Raw genomic sequence first — 23,682 nt, 5'->3', positions numbered from 1 at the left:
CCATGCAGTATATGCAGGTGTATAACATTGGGAGGGGGGGTGTGCTGTGTGTCTGTGGATGAAAAATGTGTTTAAAAATAGTCTAACCATACGCTCCTGAGTTACATTACTTTCAGAAGCCATTTTGTTCTATATGGAAACTAAATTTCTGCAATTTTATTTGACTTCATATTTTTTCTTTCTACCATAGAAATTCACCTGAAAGTAGAACAGCGGTTTGTGAACTCTCAGCCCATACATTATGCATGATATCACTATGTGGGCTGGAGCTGGAGAAGGCAGTCATGGCTCTGATGTGGAAGGCCTTAATGACATACTGATTTGTTTTCAGCGTGCTACTCACATCTCTAACGCTGGGACTGGGTACAACCATCATTTCTGTTTAATTTTTAGCAGCTGACCGCTTTTTCCGGTGATAAACTGCTTGAAATAATTGGCTAGCATGAGGAGAATTTTTCTACTAGTGGGAGGTTTGTCTGTGAATAGGACAGTTCTTATTTTATCTTTACCTCCTCTGGTGCTTATGTTTGCATGGTTATAATGCTCTGTGTTTGGTGCTCACTGTAATTTCTGTTAACATATGCGGAAGTCGATCTTGTATATTTGGGGGTGGGGTTGTAAAAATCAACTCTTATAGGCGTGCTCCTACAACTGATGATAAGAAAACATAAATTTACATGAAACAGCTACTTGTGTAGAATAGCACTCTTTGACAGACGTGAGCACATCCCACATCCTCTCCACATACGTAGTATGGAGACTTAAACCTGGTTAAGTGGAGTTAAAATCCAGGGTATTTGCTGGGAGGAGTAGTTCAGAAGTACTCCTCAAATTGCCAGGATGAGAAAGTCATTCCACAGATTTCTATCTTAAAACAACTTTTACGTGAGTTCCTACCATGTCCTGCCTCACCCTGGTTTGCTGGGCCCTGCTCTGATTAATATCTTGGCATGCGCTGTGACGCACATCAGTCACCAAGTTCTGGCAGAGCCTTGGCTGCAGGGAGTAGGTGGAGGGCACTATTGTGCAGTTCTACAAATATTTTACATCCTATGAAATGATGCCAGCTCTAGAAAACTCTACAATTTTGCTGGGAAGAGACCTACATGTTAGGAGGAGTTCGCTGACTGCCTCCATGCAGCGCCGGAATTTGGTTGATATGACCTCATGAGTGCAGTCACTCACAGCAATAACCAGCGGTCTGGCTTTAATGTGCTTGAAGATTAGATTTTTTTTTTTTAAATTTAATACAACCCCAGTTGGTGACGAGTCTAAAGGATTATAAGTGATGGCTTACCTCCTTTACTCCGAGCATGCTGGTGCCCTAAAAGCAGGATTTAAATCCATGCCCCACAAATGCTTCAGTAGTCAATGAAATTTTACAAAAACTGATTTCTACTCATTGAAGAACAAATCCTTCAGTTCAGTATTGTCCATGTTTATTCACAACCAAATATTACTCAAGGGAAAAGCAGGAAGCATTGGCTTGCTTGGGTAGAATCTATGTAAGTCTAACTCTTGTGCACAGTATTGTGAGGAGTATATTAAAAATGCATAACCACCAGCGCAAAGGGAGTTCTCCCATGGGATGTTTGGAGGAACAAGCTTGCCTGTGTAGAGACAGTCATTGACGGTATGTCTGCACTGCAATAAAAACCCTGTGGCACAGAGTCTGAGCTCGGTTCAGTTGGTTTGGGCTTGTGGGGCTTGGGCTGCAAAGCTAAAATCTGCAGTGTAAACATTGGGTCTTTGCTTGAGTCTTTGCTGGGTTTCAGAGCCCAGGCTCCAACATGAGCCTGAATGTCTACACTGCAGTGTTTAGACCCGCAAGCCCGAACTAGCTGACCTGGGTCAGCCATAGGTCTTCTATTGCAGAGTAGACATATGCTGAGGGCTTAAGTCGATATAACTTAATGTCACTCAGGGGTGAATAAACCACCCCCATGAGTGACGTGAATTATACCGACCTAAGTGCTGGTGTGGACAGCGCTGAGTCAGCGGGAGAGCTGCTCTGATCAACATAGGTGATGCCGCTTGCAGAGGTGATTTTATTATGCCGACGAGAGAGCTCTCTCCTGTCAGCATAGGGTGTCTCCGCCAACGTGCTACAGTGTCATCGATGGAGCTGCACTGCTGTAGTGCTTACAGAATCATAGAATACTAGGGTTGGAAGGGACCTCAGGAGGTCATCTAGTCCAGCCCCCTGCTCAAAGCAGGACCAATCCCCAACTAAATCATCCCAGCCAGGGCTTTGTCAAGCCGGGCCTTAAAAACCTCTAAGGATGGAGATTCCATCAGCTCCCTAACCCATTCTAGTGCTTCACCACCCTCTTAGTGAAATAGTTCTTCGTAATATCCAACCTAAACTTCCCCCACTGCCACTTGAGACCGCTGCTCCTTGTTTTGTCATCTGCCACCACTGAGAACAGCCAAGCTCCATCCTCTTTGGAGCCCCCTTCAGGTAGTTGAAGGCTGCTATCAAATCCCCCCTCACTCTTCTCTTTTGCAGACTAAATAACCCCAGTTCCCTCTGCCTCTCCTCGTAAGTCATGTGCCCCAGCCCCCTAATCATTTTCGTTGCCCTCCGCTGGACTCTCTCCAATTTGTCCACACCCTTTCTGTAGCGGAGGGACCAAAACTGGACGCAATACTCCAGGTGTGGCCTCACCAGTTCCAAAGAGAGGGGAATAATCACTGCCCTTGCTTTGAGCAGAGACTAGCCCTGAGATGCAAATGTTTAATAAGCAGCACCTGTCATGCCAGCCTTCCATGATCTCTGCTGTGATGATACCTAAGATTCAAGCAGTCCAGACAGGAAAGAGTCTTGGGAGCATGAATCATAGAATTTCAGGGTTGGAAGGGACCTCAGGAGGTCATCTAGTCCAACTCCCTGCTCACAGCAGGACCAATCCCCAACTAAATCATCCCAGCCAGGGCTTTGTCAAGCCTGACCTTAAAAACTTCTAAGGAAGGAGATTCCACCACCTCCCTAGGTAACGCATTCCAGTGTTTCACCACCCTCCTAGTGAAAAAGTTTTTTTCCTAATATCCAACCGAAACCTCCCCCACTGCAACTTGAGACCATTACTCCTCGTTCTGTCATCTGCTACCACTGAGAACAGTCTAGATCCATCCTCTTTGGAACCCCCTTTCAGGTAGTTGAAAGCAGCTATCAATCTTTTCTTCCGCAGACTAAATAATCCCAGTTCCCTCAGCCTCTCCTCATAAGTCATGTTTTCCAGTCCCCTAATCATGTTTGTTGCCCTCTGCTGGATTCTTTCCAATTTTTCCACATCCTTGTTGTAGTGTGGGGCCCAAAACTGGACACAGTTCTCCAGATGAGGCCTCACCAATGTCGAATAGAAGGGAACGATCACGTCCCTCTGTCTGCTGGCAATGCCCCTACTTATACAGCCTAAAATGCCATTGGCCTTCTTGGCAACAAGGGCACACTGTTGACTCAGATCCAGCTTCTCGTCCACTGTAACCCCTCAGTCCTTTTCTGCAGAACTGCTGCCGAGCCATTCGGTCCCTAGTCTGTAGCAGTGCATGGGATTCTTCTGTCCTAAGTGCAGGACTCTGCACTTGTCCTTGTTGAACCTCATCAGATTTCTTTTGGCCCAATCCTCTAATTTGTCTAGGACCCTCTGTTATCTATCCCTACCCTGCATAGATTAAAAAAGAAACAAACATGAAATCATCAACTTTATTTTTTTTATAGGTTTCAGAGTAGCAGCCGTGTTAGTCTATATCTGCAAAAAGAAAAGGAGGACTTGTGGCACCTTAGAGACTAACAAATTTATTTGAGCATAAGCTTTCGTGAGCTGCAGCTCACTTCATCGGATGCATTCAGTGGAAAATTCAGTGGTATTTTCCACTGAATGCATCCGATGAAGCGAGCTGCAGCTCACGAAAGCTTATGCTCAAATAAATTTGTTAGTCTTTAAGGTGCCACAAGTCCTCCTTTTCTTTTTTCTTTTTATAGTGGCTTTAATAAGATTTTTTTTTCCCTTACACTTTGCAGTTAAACAGCCTCTTCTCCTGACCACTAACTTGATCTTAAAAGCATACAGAACAATATAAGCCGCAAGGGTGTATAAAATTAGTCATCCTGTCTCTTTAGGTTATTCTCCAAATATAGGAATATTGCCCTATTTATTGCTTTACTTGATCTGGTGCACATCTTACAAGAAGCTTCCGCACAGTGGGATGATATTGGCACTTGTCTGGTCATTGGTGTGGTGACGCCAATGCTTACCTCCTGGGTCACGTTCATTGCCTTAGCTAGGAGCAGCCGCACTAAGGAATCTGGGGCCTGGCCTCTCCAGTGCATCCCATTCTCTGTGGCTGTTCTTGGGGGCCAAGCCTTATTGAGGTATGTAATTTATAATGGAGAGCTCAGAATGGGAGGAAAAGTGCTTCTCTCGTGTCATCTCTTTGCAGGGCTTGAGAGAGGGAGGGAGAGAGAGAGAAAATGAGATGTGATGCCAGTTCTGCAGATCTTGCAGTCTGCGTCAGACTCAGGAAATCAGCAACAGGTAGTGGTGGGGAAGGGTACAGGGGAGGGAGGGGGAAGACGAGGTGGAACAAGCAAAGGTAGCATGGGCTGCATTATACTGTAAAAAATGCTCCTGAATTCTGATATTTGAAGAACTGCCGTTTAAGGTGGGATGAGGGCGCCATGCTCTAATGGGGCAAGGCGGAAGAGGGCAGAGGAGTGTGGAGCCTAGGAGGACGGGCAAAGGTGGGTTGTTCTGGACCTAGGGATCAGCATGTAGAAAGCACAGAGGTGAATGTGGGTGGAGGAGCAGGAGAGCAGTGGGCAGAGCGAGGGAGGGATGGGATATAGGCAGGCAGAGCTGTGCAGAACAGTAAATGGAGATGAGGTAGAACTTTATGCAGTTTCAAGGGGCCCATTGGCGTGTGTATGTCCATACGTGTGACATGGTTAGTGTGTCTGGAGGGTAACACTCCTCTAGCTGCAGAACACTGCATGGAGTGAAGAAAGGCATGTGTGAGCTGTCTTGGCAAAAGAACCAGTGTGTCCCCCATAGGCTTCGGTGGTGGGTCTCCCTCTGTGCTTTGTGGGTTGCCCTCCCTCCTCATTTTGAAGGCGGAAGAACTGGTGTTCGGAGTGCAGCACGCACTTGCCATGAAATCCTTTTGAAAGCTGTTGATTAGGGATAGTGTTGCTGCTGCTGCTGAAGGCCAACTTTTTAAAAGCTGTTTAATGGTGGCAGAAGAATATCATGTAAAGGGCAGCGTCTTACCTTGGCTTATCTGCTAGTGCAAAATCAGAACAGCCCTGTACTGTAAGTGTTAACTGTTGAAGTTGTGTAGTGGTGGTTTGATCCTTTTGTAGGATGCTGGGCATTAGCTGTTTGCAAGCCATGTGTCATAGTGTAATCTGAATTCTGACTTCAGAAGATTCAGTATAATAGTTAGAAATAAGTGCTTCTGTTTTCCTGTGTGTTCTGAACAAAGCTACCGCTGTGTAGTACAGCTTTTAAGGCAAGCCATTTTCTTAGGTCAAATTTTTCCACCCTGGGTGCCTAAATGTAGGTTCCTGAATCCATATTTCGGCACCCCAACTTGATTTTCAGAGGAGCCCAGTGATCCCAGCTGGAACCCCAACTTTTGTTGATGTTAATAAGAGCGACAGGTACTCAACATTCTCTGACAACCAAGTTGCTTCTATGTAGGTGTCAAATCTGGATTCAGTAGGTGAACTTTAGGCACCCGGGTTTGGAAAACTTGACCTTTTTTTTCTTTTAAACTTGTTGAGCATAATTTACGCAAATCCAGATAGGAAATGTGAGATCATAAATGACCCACATTTCTATTGCTATCATTTATCAGTATCTAGGGAGAACATTCTCAAACAGTGCACAGAGGTTTTATCTGGGGCTCCCCATAATAAAAACAATCTTTACCTCATTTCACAGTTTGAGATGAGGAAAAGTGTAGTGACTTTCCTTGGATCACACAGCAAGTCACAGGTCATGAGGAGATGGATCCACCAATCTCCTGACCCCTCTTCTAAGTGCCCTATCCATGGGACCCCACTATTTCCTCAGTGGTTGTTTGGCTAAGCACCTGTCTGTCTCTTTGATAGTTCACCTGCAAGATCCCCCAACCAATCAGTACTTTTGTAAAGATGCAAAGTAATCTGTGACATGTAGTATCGTGGCTGTGACCCAGTGGTAGCTTGATGTTTACTTATATAAAACCATAGATGTGTACATAGCTGTACAATGGGGAGAATGTGCTGAACAGATCCCTGTGAAAAAGAATTTGCAATCTGATGACACAAAAGGGTAAGTACAATACAGAATAAATGGCATAGGGAACTTCGTGCTGTTTGGTGTTTCTCTGGAAATCAGTAGCATGTGTGTGTTGGGGGAAGGTGGGGACTTACGTAGATTTCCCACACCATCTGTAAACTCTACTTTTTGGAAGCATTTCACTTGTCAATTCACCTTTTCCTGTTTGTAAACTTTCTGGGTACTAGAGACCACCAAATGGAGGCAGCTGGCTGGCTCAGGTGCCAGGATGCAGTAATTTAATGCTCTTGTCAATACGCAATTTTCATTGTTGGAACATGTTTTCCTCTTAACCTTGGCCAATCAGAGGTTTATGTGGCATTTTATGGGTATCTTATTTGACTCTGTGATATGCCCTCTTCAGAAAGATGGCATAGCAGTTACAATGGGTCTAACCTTTTTTGTTTTTCATTTCTTTCCCTTAAGTTAGAAGAAGATATCTTTCTTTGAGAGGGTAGCAAGCCTTGTGGATAGTGGGAAGCAGTAGACGTGGTATATCTTGACTTTAGGGAGGAGGTGAGCAGCCCTCAATGGTGAAAGAACAGGTTAAGGACTATTTAGAAAAGCTGGACATGCACAAGTCCATAGGTCCAGATCTAATGCATCCAAGGATGCTAAGGGAGTTGGCCGATATGATTGCAGAGCCATTGGCCCTTATCTTTGAAAACTCATGGCGATTGAGGGAGGTCTCAGATGATTGGAAAAAGGCAAATATAGTGCCCTATCTTTAAAAAAGGGAAGAAGGAGGCTCTGGGGAACTACAGGTCAGTCAGCCTCACCTCAGTCCCTGGAAAAATCATGGAGCAGGTCCTCAAGAAATCGATTTTGAAGCACTTGGAGGAGAGGAAGGTGATCAGGAACAGTCAACATGGATTCACCAAGGGCAAGTCATGCCTGACCAACCTGATTGCCTTCTCTGATGAGATAACTGGCTCTGTGGATATGGGGAAAGCGGTAGACGTGATGTATCTTGACTTTAGCAAAGCTTTTGATATTGTCTCCCACAGTATTCTTGCCAGCAAGTTAAAAAAATTTTCTATCCACCTTATAGTCCATTCATCCAATCCATACTGACTAGACTGTCGGGCTCAGCCGGTAGTGATCAACAGTTTGCTTGATGCCGGCTGCCAACTAGATATCGGAGTGCCCCAGGGGTTGGTCCTGGGGCTGGTTTTGTTCAATATCATCATTAATGATCTGGATGATGGGATGGGTTGCACTCTCAGCAAATATGCGGATAACACTAAGTTGTGGGGAGAGGTAGATAAGCTGGAGGGTAGGGATAGGGTCTAGAGAGACCTAGACAAATTGGAGGATTGGACCAAAAGAAATCTGAGGTTCAACCAGGACAAGTGCAGAGTCCTGCACTTAGGATGGAAAAATCCCATGCACCGCTACAGACTGGGGACCGACTGGCTAAGTGGTAGTTCTGCAGAAAAGGACCTGGCGTTTACAGTGGATGAGAAGCTGAATATGAGTCAACCGTTTGCACTTGTTGCCAAGAAGGCCAATGGCATTTTGGGCTGCATTAGTAGGAGCATTGCCAGCAGATCGAGGGAAGTGATTATTCCTCTCTATTTGGCACTCGTGAGGCCACATCTGGAGTACTGCGTCCAGTTTTGGGCCCCTCACTACAGAAAGGATGTGGACAAATAGGAGAGTCCAGAGGAGGGCAATGAAAATGATTAGGGGGCTGGGACACATGACTTATGAGGAGAGGCTGAGGGAACTGGGGTTATTTAGTCTGCAGAAGAGAAGAGTGAGGGGGGATTTGATAGGAGCCTTCAACTACCTGAAGGGGGGTTCCAAAGAGGATGGAGCTAGGTTGTTCTCAGTGGTGGCAGATGACAGAACAAGAAGCAGTGGTGTCAAGTTGCAGTGTGGGATGTCTAGGTTGGATATTAGGAAACACTATTTCACTAGGAGGGTGGTGAAGCACTGGAATGGGTTACCTCAGGAGGTGGTGGAATCTCCATCCTTAGAGGTTTTTAAGGCCCGGCTTGACAAAACCCTGGCTGGGATGATTTAGTTGGTGTTGGTCCTGCTTTGAGACTAAATCACCTCCTGAGGTCTCTTCCAACCCTAATCTTCTTTGATTCTATTATTTGTAAAGCTTTTGATAGTGTCTTGCATGACCTTCTGATAAACAAACTAGGGAAATGCAACCTAGATGGAGGTACTATAAGATGTGTGCAAAACTGGTTAGAAAACCATTCCCAGACAGTAGTTATCAGTGGTTCACAGTCATGATGGAAGGGCATAAAAAGTCGGGTCCCATAGGGATCTGTTCTGGGTCCGGTTCTGTTCAAGATCTTCATCAATGATTTAGATAATGGCATAGAGGGTACACTTATAAAGTTTGTGGCCAATACCAAGCTGAGAGGGGCTGCAAGTGCTTTGGAGGATAAGATTAAAATTCAAAATGATCTGGACAAACTGGAGAAATGGTCTGAAATAAATAGGATGAAATTCAATAAGGACAAATGCAAAGTACTACACTTAGGAAGGAACAATCAGTTGCACACATACAACATGGGAAATGACTGCCCAGGAAGGAGTACTGTGGAAAGGGATCTGGGGGTCATAGTGGATCACAAGCTAAATATGAGTCAAAAGTGTAATGCTGTTGCAAAAAAAGCGAACGTCATTCTGAGATGTATTAGGAGTGTTGTAAGCAAGACACAAGGAGTAATTCTTCCATTCTACTCTGTTCTGATTAGGCCTCAACTCGAGTATTGTGTCCAGTTCTGGGTGTCATATTTCAGGAAGGATGTGGACAAATTGGAGAAAGTCCAGAGAAGAGCGACAAAAATGATTAAAGGTCTAGAACACATGGCCTATGAGGGAAGATTGAAAAAAATGGGTTTGTTTAGCCTGGAAAAAGGAAGACTGAGAGGGACAAAACAGTTTTCAAGTATATAAAAGATTGTTACAAGGAGGATGGAGAAAAAATATTTTTCTTAACCTCTGAGGACAGGACAAGAAGCAAGTGGGCTTAAGTTGCAGCAAGGGAGGTTTAGGTTGGGCATTAGGAAAAACTTCCTAACTGTCACAGTGGTTAAGCACTGGAATAAATTGCCTAGGGAGGTTGTGGAATCTGTCATTGGAGATTTTTTAGAGCAGATTAGACAAATACTTGTCAGGAATGGTCTAGATCGGGGTGGGCAAACTTTTTGCCCAAAGGCCACATTTGGGAATAGAAATTGTATGGCGGGCCATGAATGCTCACAAAATTGGGGTTGGGGTGTGGGTGGGGGTGAGAGCTGTGGTTGGGGGTGCAGGCTCTGTGGTGGGGCCAGAAATGAAGAGTTCAGGGTGCGGGAGGGAGCTCCGGGCTGGGGCGGGGAGGTGGGGGCTCCGGCTGGGGATGCGGCGCTTCGGGTGTAGGAGGGTGCTCCAAGCTGCAACCATGGAGTTTGGAGGGCAGAAAGGGGATCAGGGCTGGGGCAGGGGGTTGGGGGTGCAGGCTCTGGCTGAGGGTACAGACTCTGTGGGTGGGACTGGGAATGAGAGGTTTGTGGTGCAGGGGGTGCTCCGGCCTGGGATTGAGGGGTTTGGAGGGCAGGAGGGGGATCAGGGCTGGGGTTGGGGTTTGGGAGGAGGTTCAGGGGTGCAGGCTCCAGGTGGCGCTTACCTCAAGCGGCTCACGGAAGCAGCAGCATGTCCCTTCTCCAACTCCTACGCGGAGGTGTCGCCAGGCGACTCTGCACATTGCCCCACATGCTGCCTCATCCACAGGCACCACCCCTGCAGGTCCCATTGGCCAGCTCCCAATGAGAGCTGCGGGTGCAGCACTTGGGGCGGAGGCAGTATGCAGAGTGGAACCCCCTGGATGCCCCTATGCATAGGAGTTGGAGGGGAAGCCACGTGGAGCAGCCCCAGGCCCTGCTTCTTGGTTGGTGCGCTGGACAGGAGCCATGCCCCAGACCCTGGGTGCTCCCCAGCGGGAACTTGAGGGCCGGATGTGACCTGCGGGCCGTAGTTTGCCCACCCCGATCTAGCTAATACTTAGTCCTGCCATGAGTGCAGGGGACTGGACTAGATGACCTCTCAAGGTCCCTTCCAGTTCTATGATTCTAAGTTGCAAGTATACAATCCTGAGTGAAATAAAGGCTTGGTGCTTGCCTGCAAACCTTTTTTCAGGCCATTCACCAAAAATTCTTAGTTAGTTCTGTAGAGCAACACAGAAAACATGTTAAATTTATAACATACCACTTTGTTGCTTGTCAAATTGAATAGCATCAACTTCAGCAATTTAAATTTTTTAACATCCTACACTGCAGTTCAGGTTCATCAGGTAATGGGCTAAATCTGTAACAAGCAACATCTTTTAACCTATAGAGGCTAGTATTTTCCAGACTGCAACCTACATAAATGGTTCTAGGGTCTGCAGTATATAGGACTGCAGCCTCCCACCAGGCTGAATTATACTGTAAAACAAGCTTTCGCATGAACAGCAAAAACAGTTGCAGTGAGAGTTATATTTCTGGGGCATACACTCTCAACAGTAATCATAGGGATTCAGCTGCATGAGGCATACTAATGACAATGGGGAGTAATAGGCCTCATTATGTAGGGTATTAAAACTGTGTTCCTAAATTTATAGCATTCAAAATGTCTCCCTTTCTCCTGTTCCTTTGTTGTGTGTTTTACTTACTGCAAGAATCTCCTAAGCATGGTCTGTTCCCAGCAATTGTTTCTGCTGTGAACAAGGGGGAGGTCAGTGCCCTGACCAGAAGGGCTGGCAATCTAAAACCACGAGCAAAGAACATAGGAATGGCCATACTGGGTCAGACCAAAGGTCCATCAAGCCCAGTATCCCGTCTTCTGACAGTGGCCAATGGCAGGTGCCCCAAAGGGAATGAACAAACAGGTAATCCTCGCCCTGTCACCCAATCCCAGCTTCTGGCAAACAGAGACTAGGGACACCATTCCTGCCTACCCTGGCTAATAGCAATTGATGGACCTATCTTCCATGAATCTATATAGCTCCATTTTGAACCCCATTATAATATTGGCCTTCACAGCACCCTCTGGCAAGGAGTTCCAGAGGTTGACAGTGCGTTGCGTGAAAAAATACTTTCTTGTGTTCGTTTTAAACCTGCTACCTATTAATTTCATTTGGGTGGCCCCTTGTTCTTGTATTATGAGAAGGAGTAAACAACACTTCCTTATTTGCTTTTTCTATACCACTCAGGATTTTATAGACCTCTGTGATATCCCCCTTTAGTCGCCTCTTTTCCAAGCTGAAAAGTCCCAGTCTTATTCATCTCTCCTCATATGGAAGCCGTTCTATACCCCTAATCATTTTTGTTGCCCTGTTCTGAACCTTTTCCAATTCCAATATATCTTTTTTGAGATGGGGCGACCACATCTGCACGCAGTATTCAAGATGTGGGTGTACCATGGATTTAAATAGAGGCAATATGATATTTTCTGTCTTATTATCTATCCCTTTCTTGATGATTCCCAACATTCTGTTCACTTTTTTGACTGCCACTGTACATGGAGTGGATGATTTCAGAGACCTATCCACAGTGACTCCCAAGATCTTTCTGAGTGGTAACAGCTAATTTAGACCCCATCATTGTATATGTATAGTTAGGATTATGTTTTCCAACGTGCATTACTTTCCATTTATCAACATTAAATTTCATCTGCCATTTTGTTGTCCAGTCACCCAGTTTTGTGAGATCCTTTTGTAGCTCTTCGCAGTCTGCAGTCTGTATAGACTGTATAGGCCATACACAGAGGGGGTGTGGCTGTGCTAATATGAATTGGAGGGCTGTTAGTGGGTGTTGTTTCAGAGGCTGTTCCGGGCACAGGGAGATGTAAGAGAGCATCAGATGGGATGGGTCAAGGAGATGATTGGGGTTAGGGTGCTAAAGTGCACAAAGTGTGGGTTCTGCCTCCAGGGCTGCGTTAGGATTGCAGTGTGATAGCCTCTCTGTGCCTCAGTGTCCCATCTGTGAAATGCAAAACAATTAGAAGGCTCATTTCATTAATGCTGCGAAAATGACAGTACTGGGTGTGAAGCCCTGCACATCCTAGGCATGGGCTTTGAAGTGCCACACTCGTTCAGTCACCTAAGTAACAATAGTGGAGATTAAAGCACTTCTAGGGCTGCGTTCAGTGCTTGGAATGTGTGACTGTCGACCTTCAGTGTGGTGGCTGACTAGCTTTCTTGGTGATCTCCGGTCTGTCTGTGTGGTCTTCATTTTAGAGGAGCTGGGACAGAAAATTCTTCTTTGAGATGTTTTGTCTGTGTGGATCCTGCTTGTGGTGTACATGAATCTGGTAAGTCCAAGGGGCTTGCACACCGGAGGCCCACATGCACCTTTAGTGGGATCTGCACAGGCAAAACGTCTCAAAGAACTAGTTACTGTAAAGCAAGTAACCATTCTTTGTGTCACATAAACTCAGGAGAACCCACTCAAACCTCTCCCAAATAGATATCTGCTGCTTCTGCAATATCGTAGGTGGTAAGGAAATGCCAAGCAGTATATTAATTATTAGGGCTGTTGATTAATAGCAGTTAACTCACGCAATTAACTGAAAAAAATGAATCGCGATTAAAAAAAATTTATCGCCATTAATCGCAGTTTTAATCGCACTGTTAAATAGAATACTAATTGAAATTTATTAAAAATTTGCATCTTTTTCTACATTTTCATAGATATTGTATTCTCTGTTGCAATTGAAATCAAAGTGTGTATTATTTTTTATTACAAATATTTGCACTGTAAAAATGATAAACAAAAGAAATATCCTAAATATCTTGCGATGCCAGCTACAACAGTGCCATGGGAACGCCTGTTCTCACTTTCAGGCGACATTGTAAACAAGAAGCGGGCAGCATTATCTTCTGCAAATGTAAACAAACTTGTTTGTCTGAGTGATTGGCTGAACAAGAAGTAGGACTGGGTGGACTTGCAGGCTCTAAAGTTTTACATCGTTTTATTTTTGAATGCAGGTTTTTTTGTTCATAATTCTACATTTGTAAGTTGAACTTTCATGATAAAGAGATTGCACTACAGTACTTTTATTAAGTGAATTGAAAAATACTATTTCTTTTGTTTTTTACAGTGCAAATACTTGTAATAAAAATAAATATAAAGTGAGCACTGTGCACTTTGCATTCTGTGTTGTAATTGAAATCAATATATTTGAAAATGTAGAAAATGTCCAAAAATATTTAAATTGTGTACTATTATTGTTTAACAGTGCGATTAATCGCGATTAATTTTTTTTAAATCACTTGACAGCCCCACTAATTATAAATGAAAATGAAACTTTTTCTTGGAAATATAAAATTGAAATTTTTCCTGTTTCCACAAATGCATGGGTCTAGTGGAACGGTAAGCTAAAGCAGTGAATGCATGGATTCATATATGGCTTATGTCGAAGCTGAAAATGAGTTCAGTGGTTTCATAGTCAGTCTTCATTTATATCACAGACACTGATGTGCAATTGTGTGTGATTCAGTTTCTGCTTGGGAGGCTTGGGGCCAGGACAGCAGTGATGATGCATGGCAAAGTTCAGGTGCGTTAGCAGAGTTCTGTGATGGTAGTCTTGTGTATTCCCCATTTTCTGTTTGCGAAGAGGAACATTTTCAAAAGCACCTAAATCCCATTTGCAAAAGTGATTTTGGCTTTCAGTGAGACTTAAGCTCCTAAATACCTAAGTTGCATTTTAAAATGAGATGTAAGCTTCTAAGTCACTTGTGTGCTTTTGAAAATGTTACCTAAATCTCCTGTTACCTCTGCTCCTGTTAAGAAATTTAATTAATTCCTAGAAATCGATCATTTTAATTTTTATAAAGAATCTAATTAATCCTCACTGTTAAAGACAGCATTTTACCCAACAATCTTTAAGGTCAAAGCTTTAATTTACTCTCTGTATATTACTGTTAAGAGGAAAGCGGTTCTGAGAATAGAAAAATATGTCGGTGAATGTTTTATGTATGTGCTTGTTGCAGTATGACTCTTTGGGGGGGTAGGAGGGGAAGTTTCCAATAACGAGCGTGTGACATGCTGCTGAAAGAATGCACCATCAAAATACAGAGTGACTGGTTAAACATTTTAGCTAGCAAAAGCCTGGGTTTCTTTTTTCTTGTGCTTTGAGAGAGGAGGGGCATGTTCACTCCAAGTGACCCTCTCCTGACACTGCTGCCCCACAAAGCATGTCTAATCCGTCACCAAGTGACAGGAACTTTATGCCACAGAACAGGAAAATGGCGTGTGTTTCCTTTCTTAGGTGGGTTTATATTTATATAACCCTTGGCACCAAACAACCAGCCAAGTGGCAGACTCCGAACTGGAACGAGGGAGAGGGAAAAACCCTCATGGAAACAAACGAGAACAGAATAATCCCTCCAGGAAGAGGGGGCTGCTCAGACTGTGTAGGATTTTATGATTAAAAAACCCCAAATAAACAGGCATGCCAGTGGTCTGGTTTTACTGAATAGTAGCACGGTAAATTACTTCATCCCATCCCACCAGTCCTGCTTCCTACAGAAAGGTTTTTATATCAGTATTTTCTCCAGCTCAAAGAACATCACAACTCTAAACAGAAATGGTAAGGAATTGAAATACTAAAGAGTTACACTTGAGTGGGGTCCTAAAATTGTTTTAACATTAAATAGACTTTAAAAGTTCTTTGTCAGCAAAGAATTTGTGTCAAGCCTCCATTTTGGTATGACACAAACTTCCATTTTGGTCCAACACAAGCATTCTTTCTCAGCAGAAATGGGCTCTCATCAGGAAGACATGCAAACAGAAAGGAAAGTAGTGCTTTGGTGGAAAAGCAGCAAAGTATGCTGTCGGATGTGTGTGTGTCCAATCAGTAGGGGAGAGATGGGAAAAAATAAACTACAAATTAGTTAATAGTATAGGTGTGTAGACTTTAAAAAATGAGTGTGTGCATGTGTGAAGGTAGAGAGAATCTCTGCTGAGGAGAGCACTGTAAGGGTGAGTTTTTGCATACATAATAATGAACATAACTGCTCTGCTGCTGCTCTTAAAATCACACCATAGCCATTGGTCACATGTGCTGGAGAAGGTAACTGTTTCTTTGAGTGCTTGCTCATCTCGATTCCACTGTAGGTGTGTGCTGCCCATGTGCACAGTTGTTGGAGATTTCTGCCTTAGTGGTATCCGTAGGGCTGGCTGTGGTGCCTTCTGGAGTGATGCGCTCATATCAAGCGCCACCAGCCCCTACGCGCTCTCAGTTCCTTCTTATCGCCCATGACAGTGGGGTTGGAGCACCTGGTCTTGCATCGCAAGGGCATTAGCGGTTCTTCACTGTTCAGATAGTTCTCCTTCGGTATTTAGTCAGTGATTACTTAGCTGTTACGTGTTTTAGAAATAGTTTAGTACTTTGTTCCAGAGCAGGGCATGCCCCGTTCCCCAGGCTTCAAGCCCTGTTCTGAGTGCAGCTGGCCGATGCCCATCAGTGACCCTCAGGATAGCTGTTTAAAGTGTCTGGGGGAATCGCGTAGAAAAGACAAGTGCCAGATCTGCAACACGTCCATCCCCAGACTCAGAAAGAGCAGGACATTTGATGGAGAGCTCTCCTCATGGAGGCTGCTCTGAGACTGCACTGGAGCCCTCGCACTCAGACTCCACGCCTGGCACTTCAGCTTGCAGGGCACTGCCGGCACCGGAATCCGCCTGGCACCGTCCCCCTCGCCGGTACTGAAGAAGCAGTCTAAGTCGACTGGTCTGCAGGTAATGCACAAGAAGGGAACTTTGGGCAAAGGACCTGTGTTAGGCCTTGTGTCCGCCACTGTGGTCAGACCTCCTAGCCCAGCCAGGGACCCGACTCCAATTCGGGAGAGTTGCAGGGGGTCCCAGCCCCTAAGGCAGTAGAGCGTCTGCGGACCGCAGGCATCGTTCCCCTTCACTGCAGCCAGGACTCTGGCACCGCAGTCTCAGTCTCTGGCCAGGAGGCCCAGATCTCTGACTCCATGGTCCCCACTGAAAAGACATGGGACCGCAGAGTCGCGACGCTGATCCCCGTACTCATGGTACTGTCAAACCTCCCTCCAGAGATCGCCAGGACACGCCAATCACTATCACCTCACAAGTCTCCCAAGCTTTGATCCCCTACAGGATCCTGGTTGCGGCACCGGTCACCGGGGCCCCGGGACCGTTCTGCGGGCAGGTGCCGGTCCTCGCCTTCTCTGCACCGGTTGCCGAGTAGGATCAGTTGACAAGCTCAGGTTTCGACAGCCTTGGTCACCAGAAGGCCAGTGGTCAGGGTTGGAGGGCCAGTTCAGCTCTTCCCCCGTATAGGGCGAATAGTCTCCTAGCCGGGAACCCGCCAAAGTGCCTGCGTCACCAGCACGGGGTCAAGGGCAATGGCCCACCCAGTGGCAATACTGGAACCTGTGGTGTGTACCTGTTATGCCGGCACTGTACTCCCACTGCTCCTCCCTGGCTGCATCAGACAACCTACGGCCAGTGCATCTGGCACCGGAGTCGGAGCATGGTGCCGAGTCTGACGTGGGAGCTTCGCAGCAGTCTCTAGTGGCTGCAGAGTGGTCCCCAATTGAGCAAGGGGATGCTCCCCACCCTCCAGCAGTGCAGTTGTCCTCATCATCCCCGGATGAGGCAGTGGCGGGGCCCTCGCAAACCAATAGCCCCCCCGATGACTTCAGTGAACACCAAGCCCTGCTCAAGAGGGTGGCAGCCAACCTGTATTCGGAGGTTGAGGAGCTAGCTGAGAAGTCCAATGACTTCTTCAGTGTCAGCCCCTCCTCCGCCCCAGCCCAGGTCTCACGGCCTGTCCACCCAGGGGTCCTAAAGGTCGCCAAGTCTGTATGGCAGACGCCATCTTCCATTCCGCCCACATCTAAGAAGGAGGAAAAGAAGTACTACATCCCCACAAAAAGGTTTGAATACCTGTACACGCACCCTCCTGTGGGGTCCCTGGTCATGGTCGCCGTCAATGAGGGAGCAGGCGAGTGATGGTCCCAAAAATAAAGATGCCAAGAGGCTGGACTTACTTGGCAGAAAGATGTATTCAACAGCCAGCCTCCAATTTAGGGTCTCTAACCATTAGGCCTTACTTTGCAGTTACAATTTTAACCTGTGGGACTCCAGCAAGTTCAAGGAGAACATCCCACAGGATTGGGCACAGGAGTTTGCCACTCTGGTGGAAGAGGGCAAGGCTGTGGCCAGAGGTGCTATCCAAATGGCCTGGGATGCCACGGACTCTGCGTCCAGGGTGGTTGCCTCTGCAATAACCATGAGGCACAGCTCCTGGTTACAGACCTCCGGGCTGTCCCTGGAGATGCAGTCCACCCTCCAGGACTTCCCTTTCAAGGGAACGGGGCTATTCTCAGAGCTTACTGATGGAAGGCTCTATGGCCTTAAGGAGTCCCAGGCTACCCTTCACACGTTGGGTCTCCATACTCCTCAGCAGGCCAGAAAGCCGTTCTGCCCACTGCTCTTCCGCTTTCATTGCGGTCTTGGGGGGGTACCCCTTGGGCCAGCTCCTACAAAAAGGACAGACACAAGGATTTTAAGCGGTGCCACCCATCATGATCTCGTCCCCCTGCCCAGCCTGGTCCTTCCAGGGACCAACACAGCCAGAAGCAGGCATTTTGAGGGTGCGCCCAAGGACGACACCCCAGTCAATTCACCGAATCCGCTTCCTATCTTCCTCAACCTCCTCTGCCCTTTCCAGTCGGCCTGCTCCCGTATCACCTCTGACTGTTTGGTGCTCGACACAGTTTGGGGCTATATCCTACAATTTATAGCCAACCAGCCCTTCCAACCTTCCTTCCTTTCAGGGACCCTTTTCATGAACAACTCCTTGTCCAGGAGGTCGAAAACCTCCTGCGGCTGGTAGCAGTGGAAGAGGTTCCTCAGAACATGGATGGAAGAGGATTCTACTCCTGCTACTTTCTAATTCTGAAGGCAAAAGGGGGCCTCAGACCTATTCTAGACCTCAACAAGTCTCTCAAGAGGTTGAAGTTTCGCATGGTCTCCCTAGCCTCCATCATTACATCCCTGGATCCGGCAGACTGGTACGCCGCCCTCGATTTAAAGGCCACGTATTTCCATATTCCCGGGGTACTGGCATTTACTCTGTTTCATGTTGGGCCAGCACCACTTCCAGTTCACGGCCCTTTGGTCTCTCGTTGGCTCCGAGAGTATTCACAAAGTGTATAGTGCCAGTGGTCACTTACCTACGACATCAGGGAGTCCAAATCTACCCGTACCTCAACGACTGGTTGATAAAGGATTGGTCCCTGGATCAGTTGCAGAGGCATCTCAATCTGGTCTGTTCCACCTATTGTGACCAGGGCGGTACTGTACTCCACTCGGGCCAGGGTCATCCTCCCCGGGACTCTGTTCTAAGCCATGGTGGACCTCATTTTGCTTCTGCGAGCGCACCTGCTCACCTCTGCCCACATGTGCCTGAGGCTGTTGGGCCACATGGCGGCATGCACTTATGTGGTTCAGCATGCATGGCTGGTGTCGGTCTATGTCCCCCAACTGGCACAGCATGGTAACGATTCCAGACTGCGTACTGTCGTCTCTAACCTGGTGGCAAGATCCCATGTCGGTGCTGGTGAGAGTCCCGTTCGCGGCCTCAGTCTCGTCAGTGACTCTCATCTTTGATGCTTCAGACCTGGGTTGGGGAGCCCACCTGGGCTATCTCAGTACTCAGGGTTGTTGATCCAGTCAAGACTGGTCCCTGCACATCAACATCCGGGAGCTCAGGGTGGTTTGCCTAGCCTGTCAAGCCTTTCTGCTTCACATACAAGGCATGGTGGTTCAGGTCACGATGGACAACATGGCCATAGTCTTCTATATCAACAGGCAAGGTGGAGCCAGGTTGTCTGCCTTCTGCCAGGAAGCCCTCCGGCTCTGGAACTTCTGTCTGCAACACGACATCAATCTTGTGATTGCTCACGGCCCAGGGGCCAGGAATGCTTGGGTGGACCGCCTCAGCAGGACATTCTCATCTCGCCGTGAGTGGTCCCTTCACCCGGAGGTGGTCAGTTCCATCCTCCACAAGTGGGGAACTCCCTGGGTGGACCTACTCACATCCAGGCAGAACAGGAAATGCCACGTTTTTTGCTCAATTCGTGGCATGGACAAAGGATCTCTGTCAGATGCCTTCCTGCTCCCGTGGTCAGGGGCTTTGATGTACGCTTTCCCTCTGGTGCCCTTGCTACTCAGAGTCCTCATGAAAATCAAACAGGACAGGGTGAAGGTCAGCTGCCTAGTGCCAACGTGGCCATGCCAACACTGGGTTCAGCATTATGCTGGACCTCTCGGTGGCGACTCCATTCCAGATGCCTCTCAGGGCAGACCTGTTGCCCCAGAACCATGGCAGTCTCCTGCACCCGAACCTGGCGGCGCTACATCTGAGGGCTTAACTGCTGCGTGGCTAAACGCACAGGAGCAGCGGTGCTCAGCTGAGGTCCAGCAAGTCCTACTGGGAAATAGAAAGCCCTCCACCAGAGTGACTACCTGGTCAAATGGATGCGGTTCACCTTCTGGACCGTGGATAAAGGTGTCCGTCCCAAGTGAGCTTTGCTGCAGGTCATGCTAGACTACCTCCTGCGTCTCAAGCTCCAGGGCCTGTCCCTCTCATCAGTCAATGTCCATTGGGGGGCCATCTCAGCCTTCCAGCGGCCATTCGAAGGCAGGTCGGTTTTTCACTCAGGATATCATGGCCGGATTCCTTAAGGGTCTGGAGCACCTCTACCCGCATGTCAAGGATACAGTTCCTCTGTGGGACTTGAATCTGATGCTGTCACAACTCATGGGTCCCCCCTTCAAGCATCTGGCTTCTTGCTCTTTCCTCCTTCTCTCCTGGAAGGTCACATTCCTGGTCACTGTGTCATCAGCCCTCTGAGTATCTGAGATTCAGGCACTCACCTCAGAACCACCTTCCACAGTCTTTTACAAGGACAAGGTCCAGCTCAGATCGCACCCGGCGTTCCTTCCCAAGGTAGTCTCTCAGTTTCATTCGAGCCAGGACATTTACTAACCAGTCTTCTTTCCAAAGCTGCACAAGTTGGAAGAGGAGCATAGGCTGCATGCCCTGGATGTCTGGAGGGCTCTGGCCTTCTACATCCACAGGACCAAGCCATTCCATAAGTTGACACAATTGTTTGTCGCTGTGGTTCACAGGATCAAGGGTTGCTCTGTATCCGTTCAAAGGATTTCCTCCTGGATCACTGCCTGCATTCGCTTCTGCTATGATCAAGTGAAGATGCTGCCCCAGCAATCGTCACCGCCCACTCTACAAGGGCACAAGCCTCTTCGGCAGCCTTTATGGCCCAAGTGCCTATCCCTATCCAGGACATCTGTAGAGTGGTCACCTGGTTGTCTGATCATACCTTTACACCCCACTATGCACTTACCCGGCAGTCCTGGGACGATGCTGGCTTCGGTAGTGCTGCAAGCCGCTAAGCTGTGAGCTCTGAGCCCAGCTCTGTGGATACTGCTAGTCAGTCACTTAGAATGGAATCGACATGAGCAAGAACTCGAAGAAGAAAAAAACGGTTACCTACCTTTTCATAACTAGTGTTCTTGGCGACGTGTTGCTCATGTCCATTCCATGCCCCGCCCTCCTGCCCCTCTGGCGGAGTTGCTGGCAAGGAGGAACTGAGAGGGTGTAGGGCCGGCAGCACCTGAAGTACTGCCGCATGAACGTGCCGCTTCAGAGGGTGCCACAGCCAGCCCTACGGACGCTGCGAGGGCAGAAATCTCCGACCGGACGTGGGTGCGCGCACGCTTACTGTAGAATGGACGTGGGCAACACATCTTGAAGAACAGCAGTTACGAAAAGGTATGTAACTGTTTTCTGTGTTTGTTTTCCCTGTGACTGGCAGAGTCCTAGCCTGCTGTATGAGATGTAACTGCGATTCACACGTCCATCTACGGCCTGGTTTACACTGCCAAGTTTTTGTGCCAAAAGGCAGCTTTTGGCGCTGAAGCAGCAGAGGTGTACCCACTGCAAAGCCACTTCTTGCGAAGAAACTCCTCAGTTGCAATGCGGCAGTAAAACCACCTCCACAAGAGGGTAAGGCTTTCTGGGTAGAGGCTTTAGCACCCCAAGTGCCAGTGTAAACACCTTGATTGCTTTTATTGCTGCAATTGGCCTTCGGAGGTGTCCCACAAAACCTGCAGTGACCACTCTGCTCCTTGTTTTGAACTCAGCAGGCATGCGCTCCTCCTCCCGCTGATCTGCTGTGCTGCTCTGCAACGGGAAATAAATCATTAACATGGGATGCTCTTGCTCTCTCCACACTAGGAACACAGAGGCAGGCAGGCTGGGGTGGATGTGTGTGAGACAGAGAGCCTCTCTGCTGTGCAGAGCCAGGGAGGGAGGCGAGGTGGTCGTGTCTGATGTCAGGGTTTTCCCCTGCCTCAGGACTGGTTGCTTCCAGCAGGGTAGCTCTCTGAACTTACAAGACAGCATGCCGACATACTCTCCTCCCTCCCCCTGCCACACGCTCCCTGTCTCTCACGCTCCCCCCCCACACACACACACTTCAGTTGAAAAGCGGCTGTCAATCTAGTGGGATGCCCATTGGACAATGTGATTGAGAAACCTGCATCATGTGATGCGGTACCTGCCCCATAAGGTATTGCAAACCCTTCCCAAAGCACCGCACGGCCAGTTGCAGGGTAATAGCTACCACAGTGCACTGCTGTCTGTGTTGATGCAAGAGCTGTTAGTGTGGATGCGTTCCAGCAACACAAGGAACACAGTGTGGACACGCAACAGAGGTACCAATTTCTAGTTAACTGTGCTCTCCATTCAGTAAGTCCATCCTTAAGGGTTGTTAACATGGGAGCGTTACTTTTCAAACCAGCAAGTTGAAAATTGGTCCTGAAGCTCAAGCACAGGGAGCAGTCATTCTGTGCTCAGCTGCGCTCTTCTTCAAGTGACGGTCCCAGTTGTATTCCATGGAAGGTTATGCACATGTGCCCAAAGCTGGAGCTTTTCAAAATAGAAATGTCCATTGGGCTATGCATGTGCCCTTGTACTGCCTTATGGTTTTGACTGAGGGGATGGGGGTGGGGACAGATCAACCGCGCCTTCAGTTCCTTCTCTCAGCCGCATGGACTGAGTCGCAGCTCTCGTCCCTTGTGACGCATCTCGGTACTGGATTATGCTGAAGATGCTGGGTTTCATGATCTGTGCTTCCTGCTCTCACTTGTTTTTGATTAGCAATGAGCACCACCGCCGTCTGTACTCCTTGGGGGAAGCCCATGTTGTGTCCCGGTGCAGTATCTGCCTCTTGTACCTGGAGGCCGGGCTCTCCATCTTGAGAAGCACCTCAAGGAGGTTGCCCTGAGGCCGCAGTAGATCCTGGACTAGGACCCCCATGTACATCAGCTTGAGCAATCCAGGAGTGCCCCTCCTATTGCGGAGCTCCAGTCCAGTTCCACTGGTACCAGCACTATCAACACTGTGCTAGGCCTAGACATAAGGCAAGGAAGCGTGCGCATAAGTATGGCAGTAAGTCTTCCTCAAGGCTCAAGAAAGATGACTCATAATCCATGAGTTCCAGCCTCGGAGAAGTGGTGCGTTCCAAGGCCCACAAACATGACAAAACGTTGCACCACGCGCCAGATCTGCTAGTCCTGGTGCCTGAGCAGCATATCCATTTTGCACCAGTTCAGCCGAAGTCCTGTGAATCATCCGTTCTGATGCAGCTTCCCATTCTGGTTCCCTCCATGGACCAGACATGAATCTGCCTCTGAGTTGTTTCATGAACTGTTTGCCCTGGACGAGGTGAGGTCTCCGTGGGCATCTTTGCTAACTTGGGAATGCTCATCTGCAGCGTGAGACGTGCTCTCAAGTGGCAGGAAGGAATCCATGAGGCAGTTCTATCAAGGCAACTGGAAATGTTTCACCTCCTGGGACCAAGAGAAAGGCCTTCCTCATAGGCCATAAGTCCGTATTCTCTTGGACTGTCTTTTGTCTCTGAAAGAGTTGGGGCTTGCTCTGAGCTCCATCAAGGTGCATGTAGTGACCACGAGTGCTTTCCACTCCCCTGTGGAGGGGCACTCGGTTTTCACTCACCCATTGACTGTTCTATTGTGGAAGGGCCTTATGTGGACATATCCTCCCAGTCCTCACAGCATTCGCCCTTCGAGCTCCTGGCCTCCTGCTCCCTTTCTCTTCTCTCCATGAAGGTCGCTTTCCTGGGAGCTATGACCTCTGCAAGAAGGGTTGGTGAACTAGGGGCCTTTCACCACATTCCGTAAGGACAAACTTTCCATGCATTTACAACCAAGTTTTCTGCCAAACATGGTTTCCAACCCTACATTTACGTGTCTTTTTTCCGAAGCAACACACCTTAGAAGAGGAACGACAT

At 47.7% G+C, this 23,682-nt stretch overlaps 1 protein-coding gene across 7 annotated transcripts in view; it reads left to right on the top strand.

Moving 5' to 3' along the window:
• MFHAS1 (multifunctional ROCO family signaling regulator 1) overlaps window positions 1-23,682 on the top strand; it is a 136,114-nt gene that overhangs the window by 60,538 nt on the left and 51,894 nt on the right. Inside the window, exon 2 of one of the 7 annotated variants that reach the window (XM_073340184.1) lies at window positions 191-708. The exons of the other annotated variants lie outside the window; for them this stretch is intronic. Within the exon in view, the coding sequence (XP_073196285.1) occupies window positions 191-249 (59 nt within the window). The 3' untranslated portion in view covers window positions 250-708. Of the gene's footprint in view, window positions 1-190; window positions 709-23,682 lie in introns of those variants that run through there. 7 annotated transcript variants of the gene reach the window in all.

Source organism: Lepidochelys kempii, chromosome 4 (assembly GCF_965140265.1).
Source record: "Lepidochelys kempii isolate rLepKem1 chromosome 4, rLepKem1.hap2, whole genome shotgun sequence".
In the NCBI taxonomy this organism is placed as follows: domain Eukaryota; kingdom Metazoa; phylum Chordata; order Testudines; family Cheloniidae; genus Lepidochelys; species Lepidochelys kempii.
The sequence above is the reverse complement of the archived record's forward strand: the minus strand, read 5'-3'. Positions and strand labels throughout refer to the sequence as shown.